General features: G+C 58.6%; 1 protein-coding gene across 2 annotated transcripts in view; it reads left to right on the top strand.

The window, feature by feature from the left end:
• Positions 1–953: 953 nt before the first annotated feature.
• Positions 954–10,125, top strand: part of LOC101947938 (SPARC-related modular calcium-binding protein 1-like) — a 28,497-nt gene continuing 19,325 nt past the window's right edge. Inside the window, exon 1 of one of the 2 annotated variants that reach the window (XM_024109804.3) lies at positions 954–1,161. In XM_024109804.3, coding sequence (XP_023965572.2) covers positions 1,081–1,161 — 81 coding nt within the window. In that variant the 5' untranslated portion in view covers positions 954–1,080. The remainder of the gene's footprint in view (positions 1,162–10,125) is intronic. The other variant, XM_065571332.1, reaches the window with a different exon arrangement.

Genomic DNA, 10,125 nt, shown 5'->3' with positions numbered 1-10,125 from the left:
ACGTTTTTCATCTCCCTGAGGTTTGGAGCTAGGCCGATCTCATTTTTAGGTGTAGCCGAGGCCTAACCCGGACAACGCGAACAGCCGGTGTTAGACCGGTTCCTCCAAGAGCCGTGGCAAGGCTGCAGTGTCCTGGCCTGGGTCGCCCCAGGAGAAGCCCTCTTGGGGCTGGGCTAGCTTCGCCATCCTCCAGTCCCTGATCAGTCGTAGGTATGTGTATCACAGCTGCACTTAGGAGTCTGAGTCATGGTGGTCTGAGCATCAACCCAGGGTTGTGAGTTCAATCCTTGAGGGGGCCATTTAGGGAACTGGGGTAAAAATTTGGGGATTGGCCCTGCTTTGAGCAGGGGGTTGGACTAGATACCTCCTGAAGTCCTTTCCAACCCTGATATTCTATAGCCCCCTGCCACACTGCCTCAGGGCTGCCGAGAGCAGGTTTGGGCCCCGCCGAAAAAAAATTTTGGGCCCCCCAGCAAGGGCAGACCGGTTAAACAGGGCTGACGAAGCCGGGCCCTGGGCCCCCTTCCAGACCGCCGGCCCCTGGTAATTTGTAGCAGCTTCCCCCCCCTCTCGTGGACCCTGCCCTGCCTGTCTAACCTAGAGCCTGGTCTACACTTCAAAATGACACCAACCTCGCTACAGCGCTCAGGGCTGAGGAAAACACTGTCCCCTGAGCGCTGGGGAGCGGGTTAGCCGTGACCACAAGGGCCACCTAACCTCGCCCGCCGTGGCTGGCTAATCTCCTGGGACCCACGCCGCTGGGTGCCGCCCGGTCTCGCGGTGCCACTGCTGTGAGGGGCATTAAACTCCCCAGGCCTTAGGGAGAGGGGATCAGACGCTGCGGGAGCCTCGCAGGGGGGGGCGGAGGTAAGTCCCCCCCCGGTGGGTGGAGGCGGTGGGCGTGGCTTGTGCAAAAGGGGGCGTGGCTCCCCGCCCCCAGCTGTTGTTGCCCGATGGCTCCACGTGGCTGGCGGAGCGGCTTGACATGCGGGGCGGGGCGGGAATCGGATTCGCTCCGGCTTTATAAACCGGGAGCCCGGGGCTGGGGCGCTGCCTCTGGGATTTGCCTTGCCCCGAGCCATGGCCTGCCTCCGCTGGGGGCTTCTGCTGCTTCTGGGCGGCCCCGCGCTGGCGGCCCCCTTGCGATGGGACAGATCCCCGGTAAGGTGATCGGGGGAGAGGGCATGGGATGAGGGGCTGGCTCTGGGGGGCAGAGAGTGGGAGAGGGCATGGGATGAGGGGCTGGCTCTGGGGGGCAGAGAGTGGGAGAGGGCATGGGATGAGGGGCTGGCTCTGGGGGGCAGAGAGTGGGAGAGGACATGGGATGAGGGGCTGGCTCTGGGGGGGAGTGGAGAGGGGGTAAGGACATGGGGGCTGGCTCTGGGGGGCAGAGAGTTGGAGAGGGCATGGGATGGGGGGCTGGCTCTGGGGGGGCAGAGAGTTGGAGAGGGCATGGGATGGGGGGCTGGCTCTGGGGGGCAGAGAGTGGGAGAGGGCATGGGATGAGGGGCTGGCTCTGGGGGGCAGAGAGTGGGAGAGGGCATGGGATGAGGGGCTGGCTCTGGGGGGCAGAGAGTGGGAGAGGGCATGGGATGAGGGGCTGGCTCTGGGGGGCAGAGAGTGGGAGAGGGCATGGGATGAGGGGCTGGCTCTGGGGGGCAGAGAGTGGGAGAGGGCATGGGATGAGGGGCTGGCTCTGGGGGGCAGAGAGTGGGAGAGGGCATGGGATGAGGGGCTGGCTCTGGGGGGGAGTGGAGAGGGGGTAAGGACATGGGGGCTGGCTCTGGGGGGCAGAGAGTTGGAGAGGGCATGGGATGGGGGGCTGGCTCTGGGGGGGCAGAGAGTTGGAGAGGGCATGGGATGGGGGGCTGGCTCTGGGGGGCAGAGAGTTGGAGAGGGCATGGGATGAGGGGCTGGCTCTGGGGGGCAGAGAGTGGGAGAGGGCATGGGATGAGGGGCTGGCTCTGGGGGGCAGAGAGTGGGAGAGGGCATGGGATGAGGGGCTGGCTCTGGGGGGCAGAGAGTGGGAGAGGGCATGGGATGAGGGGCTGGCTCTGGGGGGCAGAGAGTGGGAGAGGGCATGGGATGAGGGGCTGGCTCTGGGGGGGAGTGGAGAGGGGGTAAGGACATGGGGGCTGGCTCTGGGGGGCAGAGAGTTGGAGAGGGCATGGGATGGGGGGCTGGCTCTGGGGGGCAGAGAGTTGGAGAGGGCATGGGATGAGGGGCTGGCTCTGGGGGGCAGAGAGTGGGAGAGGGCATGGGATGAGGGGCTGGCTCTGGGGGGGAGTGGAGAGGGGGTAAGGACATGGGGGCTGGCTCTGGGGGGCAGAGAGTTGGAGAGGGCATGGGATGAGGGGCTGGCTCTGGGGGGGCAGAGAGTTGGAGAGGGCATGGGATGAGGGGCTGGCTCTGGGGGGCAGAGAGTGGGAGAGGGCATGGGATGAGGGGCTGGCTCTGGGGGGGAGTGGAGAGGGGGTAAGGACATGGGGGCTGGCTCTGGGGGGCAGAGAGTTGGAGAGGGCATGGGATGGGGGGCTGGCTCTGGGGGGCAGAGAGTTGGAGAGGGCATGGGATGAGGGGCTGGCTCTGGGGGGCAGAGAGTGGGAGAGGGCATGGGATGAGGGGCTGGCTCTGGGGGGGAGTGGAGAGGGGGTAAGGACATGGGGGCTGGCTCTGGGGGGCAGAGAGTTGGAGAGGGCATGGGATGAGGGGCTGGCTCTGGGGGGCAGAGAGTTGGAGAGGGCATGGGATGAAGCGCTGGCTCTGGGGGGGAGTGGAGAGGGGGTAAGGACATGGGGGCTGGCTCTGGGGGGCAGAGAGTTGGAGAGGGCATGGGATGAGGGGCTGGTTCTGGGGGGAGTGGAGAGGGGGGTAAGGACATGGGGGCTGGCTCTGGGGGGCAGAGAGTGGGAGAGGGCATGGGATGAGGGGCTGGCTCTGGGGGGGAGTGGAGAGGGGGGTAAGGACATGGGGGCTGGCTCTGGGGGGCAGAGAGTGGGAGAGGGCATGGGATGAGGGGCTGGCTCTGGGGGGAGAGGAGTGTGGGAAGGATCATGGGGTGGGGAGAGAGTAGGGAGTTGGCAGGAGGGAGCATGGTGGGGGTAGGGGGCTAGCCATGGGGGGAGTGTAGATGTTGTGGGGCTAGAAGTAGGGGACTGGCTATGGGGCAGGGAATAGAGGAGGGCTATAGGGAGCGGGCTGGGGCTAGCTATGGGGGAGCATGGTTGTGGGGCTAGAGGTGGGTTCTGGCTATGGGGTAGGGGAGCAGGGGATGGCTATAGGGAGCGGGGTGGGGTTAGCCACAGGGGAGCATGGTTGTGGGGCTAGAGGTGGGTTCTGGCTATGGGGCAGGGGAGGGCTATAGGGAGCGGGGTGGGGCTAGCCACAGGGGAGCATGGTTGTGGGGCTAGAGGTGGGTTCTGGCTATGGGGCAGGGGAGGGCTATAGGGAGCGGGGTGAGGGGCTGGGCGTAGCTAAGTCCTAGAGTTTAGTCTCTGGGAGCTGCTTTCCTGGCTGCTACGGAGGGGAGGGGTCTGCTGGGGGCTCCCCTCCAGGCTCCCTGGGGAGGGTTATCTGTGGGGTGGGGGGTCAGCCCCGGCTGGCAAGGCCTGTGGCAGAAACTCCCTTTGCCTCGTGGGTTGGTGCGGTGAGAGGGTCGGGCCAGGGCCGTGTCCCACGCGTGGGGCTGAGCAGACGGAGCCTCCCCCCGCACAGAAGCTCCTCCTACAGGTTTTGGTTTTGCAAGGTTAGAGCTGCCAAGGAGTGGTTTTCCCTTTTGGGGCGCTGGGCGAGCTCTGTGTTTGCAGCTCGTGGGGTGCAGAGGGCTCTGTGGAAACACTGTCTCCTGTGTCTGTAATTTTCACTCCATGCATCTGAAGAAGTGTGGGGGGGGGTTACCCACGAAGGCTCATGCCCAAATAAATCGGTTCGTCTTTAAGATGCCCCTGGACTCCTCGTTGTTTTTGTGAATGCAGACTAACCCGGCGACCCCCCTGATACTTAATAAGGGAGTTAGAGCAGGAACGGGGGAGCCAGGACTCCCGGTTCTCTGCCAGCTCTGTGACATAGGGCAAGTAGCGTCTGCTCTCTGTGCCTCAGTTTCCCTTTCTACAAAATAAGGTGTGGATTTTTTGTTTTGTTTTTTTAACCTACCCCCTGGGAAGAGAACGGGTGCAACCAGATGATTTAGTTCTATGATAAGCCTGAGTGCTCCTCAAAGGGCTTTGAGATCCTTGTGCGCAAGGGGCTGGCTGTTGGCACTTGCGATCGCAGAGCCGTGACCCAGGAGCTCCTGCCACATGCCGTGTGCTGAGGCCGAGGACGTGCCTGGAGATGGCCATCCAGGCCTTGAAGTAATCGGCTTCTGACTCGGCCTCGCGGAAGGCATGTTGGGTGAGACGCTGGTTGTGCTTTGCCCCCTCTGGTTCTTGGTTCAAGTCCATCCCGCGGGCTGGAAGGAGAAGCTAGGAAACTCCCCAGCACAGAGCAAGCGACCGCCCATGGGCACAAATCTCCCCAATCGTTCCCATTGGGAGACCCCTTATCTAGCTGCCTGCGCCGCCCCGGGGAACTGATTTTACAAGCCTGGGTTCTTGGGCACGCTGCTGTTAAAACCAGAGCAAAACTCCCAGCCAGTGGGGTGAATCCTGATGGGATTCAATGCTGTTAAATCCGCGGTTTGAAGGATCTAGTAACTCGCCCCCTCACATGAGCAAAAGGGATTCAAGATCTGGGTTCAAGTCTTGGTTCTGCCGTCAACGCTCTGAGTCATTCAGTCTTTGTGCCTCGATTTCCCCACCTGTCAAAAGAGGGCTGCCCTTGCTATTTAGCTGGAAAGACCTTCAGGGCAAGGACAGTCTTGCTACATGTCTGTGCAGCGCCTGTGGGGGGAGGAAGGCTGATCTCGGTCGGGGTCTGCGCAGCACCCGGTGTGATAGAGCGGGGGTGGGGTGAGCTGTAGGTGCTGCTGGAGTGTGAATAATTGAGATTGGAGCTGTGGAAATGGGGGTGCAGGAAGGGCAGGGCCTTCCAACTCTTACACTGCAGCTCAAGTGGGAGAAGGGGCCCTGTATTTAAAAAAAAAAAAAAAATTCTCTTGCTTTGCCTGTGGGATCTGAGAGTTAAGCTGGGTCTGTTCTGGGCGGCTCCCGGAGCTCTAGTGACCGATTCTCTTGCTGTGAGTCCGACTAGACTCCAGCTCCTCTTAGAGCCCTCTTTGGCTTTGCTGGGCTCCGATTCTGGCCCAAGCCGTGCCCGGGAGCCCCCGTTGTGCAGGGTGCTGCACGAACTCCTAGTCCGCGTCCCTGCCCCAAGGCGCTCACGGCCCAGCTAGACAAGATGAAGAGTAGGATGGGGAAACTGAGGCACAGAGCTGGTAAGTGATTGGACCGCGGTCGCCCGGCAGGTCAGCTTCAGAGCCGAAACTGAGAACCCAGGCTTCCTGGGCCAAGGCTCTAACCAGTAGACCATACTGCATTAAGGTAGTGAATCTCCATTGCTTAACAGCTCTGGGGAGGGGTGTGTGTGGGGGGAGGTGAGATTTGGGGCAGCATTTCCCTCTAGCAGCTAGTCTACAGTGGCTAAAAGCCTACTACTACGCCTGGCTAGGGGAGTCTCTCTTCAAGCAGCACCAGCTCGGTTCTCTACCATGTGAGCGGAAGATCCTGGGTTCAAATCCTGCTCTCCCCCCATGGTAGATGACCGTGTGGCATGTTAACATCAAGCCATTGCTCTATTCTACGGCAGCTGTTGGTGGGGGGCGGAATTGCTCTCTTGGGATGATCCTTGAGAACTGGGGCATTGTGGCTAAATCTGGGAAGCCCTTGGGGGTGGGTGGGAGCCGGGTCTCCTAAAACCTTTTCTGGGGTGAGTATGGGAGGGAGCCACTACCTTGATCTCAGCTGCATTGACGGGGGGCAGAACGATAGACTCAGCTCACCACCCCCTTGGTTCCATGTCACCTTCCTATTCTGGGGCTGTACCGAATTTTGCAGTGCTGGCAGCGTGAGGGGTGTATTAACTCTGGCGGGGGGGGACAGCCTGGTGGGACCAGCTACGATGAGATGAGTCTGAGTTTTTGCTTTGTGTCTGTCCACCAACGTATACTACAGGGTGACTCTCGAGGCTGGGTGACGGCCCAGACCGGGGATCGGATGGGGGGGACTGCAGAGCGGAAAGCGAGGAACAGGCTTTCATTCTGAGCCATCCCCAGCACAGGTGGGGTTGGGGGTGTAGAAAAGACCCTGCATAGTGGGTTACAACTGCATGGCTCTGGTGAGCATCTAGCAAAACCCAGAGCTTCTAGCCTCTAGGTTGGCAAAAGCCGAACTGGCCGGTAAGCGAGGGCGATGGGTGGAATGAGTTGGCGGGATCTCAGATGAACGCCCAGTTGGGCATATCAACAAGGCAGGCGCCCAGTCCAATGAGAGTGGGGCAGTTTAACGAGGAAACCACAGTTTATAAGCAACCAGCAGGCAAAATAACGGTGGGGGGTTGTAACCGGGTGGAGGTTCCCCCAGAACTGTAGTGGGGTTATTGGACAGGAAGGTACGCTGCGTCGCATAGCTTCAGGGGGGTTGCTTAGCACAGCTCTGCCTGTGGTGCGAGCTACTGCCGGGGGTGTCCAGCGTCTGTATTTAGTGCCTGACCCAGCCTGTCTGGGTGCTGATGCACCTTCTAATTTTAATCACAGCTTCCCCGGCCCCATGCTGCCGTCATCCCTTCTTGGGCCTTGTATAGGTCGGCCTTAGTCAGTTGGGGGCCTAGCCGGCACGCACCCTGGAAAGTGATCAATACGGGCTGGGTTCGCTGGCTGGCGCGTGACCTTGACTCCCTGATGCAACAGGTGGCCCGGCTTTACCCATGCTAGAATATCCGCGCTGCCCGGGGCGGGCCGGAGGGCTCCCTGCCAGCTGCATGCGGGGCTGGTGGAAGGGGCTGGACGGAGACCTGACACCCAAGAGATTGGCTTAGCCACCCGGCCTTTCCTGCATCTCTCCGCTTGTGGAGTTGCGTGCATGAGTGCCAGCCGCCTTTTGCACCTCTAAGGCCATCGGGGGCAAACATTATCCGGTGCGGCTGCAACACACCAAAAGCTCGTGTTGTCTGGCCAGATCCCGTGCTGTAAGCTGCGGGGTTGTGAGGAGGGGCTGAGCGGTGCTGACTGGAAACTCTTCATCAGCGTCCTTGTAGAAGAAAATGCCACTTTCATGGAAACTGACGTCTTTCTGATCCTGTCAGTTTCATCTTTTTTGTTTTTTTTGGCGGGGGGGGGGGCGGGCAACAAAAGGAGCATTTCAATAATCTCAGAACATCCTGTTTTGACGATTTTGAGACGGAACATTTTTATTTTTTGCCCTTTCAAAACAAAATTCATTTTTTTTTAAATAGATTTTTAAAAGATGGTTTAAAGGTCAACATGGGAACAAAACACTTTGACCCAAAACAAATTGTATTGTTTTGTTCAGGTTTTTGTTTTATTTCAGAGGAACTTTTTTTTTCTTCTTTGTCTCAGAACAGAACGATTTGAAATCCCAACATTTCAAATTTCTACACAGAGTTACTGAGGTCCCACCTGGCTACCACTGAACCTGCCAAGATATGGGGGCGGGGGGATGTCGCAGCTAAACCCCTGTCAGGCTGCTACAGGTAGCTTCATTCATAGGTCTGGAAGGGACCTTGAGAGGTATCTAGTCCAGTCCCCTGCACTCCTGGCAGGACCAAGCACCATCTAGACCATCCCTGACAGGTGTTTATCTAACCTGCTCTTAAAAATCTCCAATGATGGAGATTCCACAACCTCCCTAGGCAACTTATTCCAGTGTTTAAGCACCCTGACAGTTAGGAACTTTTTCCTAATGTCCAATCTAAACCTCCCTTGCTGCAGTTTAAGCTCATTGCTTCTTGTCCCATCCTCAGAGGTTAAGGAGAATCATTTCCACCCAGGGGCAGCTCCAGGCACCAGTGCCGCAAGCGTGTGCCGGGGGCAGCAAGCCGTGGGGGGCGGCCTGCCGGTCGCTGTGAGGGCGGCATGCCTGCGGGAGGTCCGCCGGTTCCGCGGCTTCGGCGGTAATTCAGCGGTGGGTACGCCGAAGGCGCGGGACCGGCAGATCACCCGCGGAAACGCCGCCGAATCCGCATCCTGCCTAACTGCTGTGCTTGGGGTGGCCAAAAACCTAGAGCTGCCCCTGTTTCCACCCCTCGTCTTTGTAACAACTATTTATGTACTTGAGAACTGCTCTCATGTCCCGAGCCTCGCTCTTCTCCACTCTAATTTTTACATAAGAGGTCACCACGGGTGAAAAGAGAGTTGAGCTAGTTTTAAGACTTCCAGCCTTAATAATAGGAGGCTCCCTCAGTAACGGGGGAGGGACCTTAATTATATGGCTAAAGAGCTCCAAAAACCGGGTTCCTAAAATTAGATCTGGCTGGGGAATGTTTCGATGAAAAATTGGGGCCAAAAGTCCCCCACAAGCAGCTCTATTGAGAGCAGGACTGTTCCTGGGGAAAGAGTCAGTCCTGATGCGTTTCCTGACTCGCTGTTGAGAATTTCGAAATGGTCAGAACGGGACTTCTTGTTTCAGCCGTTTCCAGGTTTGTGTCTTGGTGCCAAACGACTCTGTGTTTTGCAATTTAACTTTGGTTGACGTTAAAAGGGCCAAAATCAAAATATTTTAGGAGTTGGAGAAAGGTTTCGATTGACCTCCACTCTGCCTCGAATGGAATCGTTTTGTTCGTCGGTCACAATTTTGTTTTGTGTGAATTTGATTCCCCACTTCACCCCCAAAATCCTCATAGAATTTCCTTTCCTTCCCTTCCCAGCTCCACCTCAATCCGTATGCACAGGTCGATATTAAGGCTCCTACAGAACAAGTTTGACCATCAAGCTGTTTTTCTCCTCCTAACACTTTACCGAGGCCTCTGTTTCTAGGCTCCTCTTCCTGAAAATCTTTCCTGCTACATCTGCGCTTCTCCATGTGGGGGGATCAGAAAGGCGGTGAGGGGGGAACGGAGGCTGCTTCCCACGCTGGGTCCCCGCAGCACAGAACTCCAGGTGTCCCGCTCTCTGGCTCACCTGCGTGCTCGGTTCCTCCTCCACCCGTCTCCGTAGCAGGAGCCTGAGCCAGGTGTGCGGCCTGGGGCCTTGTCTCCTCTTGATGGGAACTTGAATTGGGATCAAGTCCCCTCCAGCGCTGTCCTCACATCTCCGGTTTGCTTTGGCAGCAGGGAGCTGTTTGTCTTGGGGTTGCCTGAGGCTGTGGGTTCCTGGAGTAGGTCTGGCCTGGGGATTTGCTGCACATGAGAACCATGTGGGGCTGGGGGAGATAGTATGCTGGTAGACTCAGGGGTTGTTTATATGGCCGCTAGAGGGATTGGAGCGGGGGGAGCATGCAAGGCAGGCATGGTGCTAGGTGCTGTACGGACACATGTGTAGGGGGACAGTCCCGGGCCCAAAGAACTTACGGTCTTGGCTAATGACCAAACGCAGTTGAGGGGATTGGGGGTAGAACCAAGATAACCATCTTTCTGGCTTCTTAATCTGATATTCCCCACCCCCGAGCTCTGATCCTTGGCTTTTATCTGGCATTTTCATCCATTGATCTCGAGGCGTTTTACAAAGGCAGGCAGGGAGCATTCTCCCCCTTTACAGAGTGGGGAAACTGAGGCATGGAGCCGGACAGGGATTCACCCGTGGTTCCCCCAGCCGCAGAGCCAGGAATCGAACCCAGGCCTGCTGAGTCCTAGTCTAGTGCTCGTGCCACTAGGCTGTGCTGCCTGAAGGGATGGGAGGGGAGAGTGGTGTGTGCTGAGGGTGGAGGTGGTGGTGCTATTGTAGGGGTGCATTATGGGGGGGGTGTAACTCCACATCCACCTCTTCAAGGTCTCCTCCTGTCCCCTCCTCTTGTGCATCTTGGGGGGGCTCTAAGGTACCAGGCCCTGAAAGCATCCAGCTGAGTTCATGGTAGCATCCGCTCTGCCCTCCACCACGGCTCCGTTTGGCTCCCGCTCCCCCAAGGTAGCAGCAATGCGGCAGAGGTGACACCGCACAGATTGCCCCCCCCATGCATGCCCCAAGACCTACCCCCCCCCAGCTTGCTCCATTCCACCCCCCCATGCCAATGCGAT

This window comes from Chrysemys picta, chromosome 17 (genome assembly GCF_011386835.1).
Source record: "Chrysemys picta bellii isolate R12L10 chromosome 17, ASM1138683v2, whole genome shotgun sequence".
NCBI classification, from domain to species: domain Eukaryota; kingdom Metazoa; phylum Chordata; order Testudines; family Emydidae; genus Chrysemys; species Chrysemys picta.
This window is presented reverse-complemented; position numbering and strand designations above follow the sequence as displayed.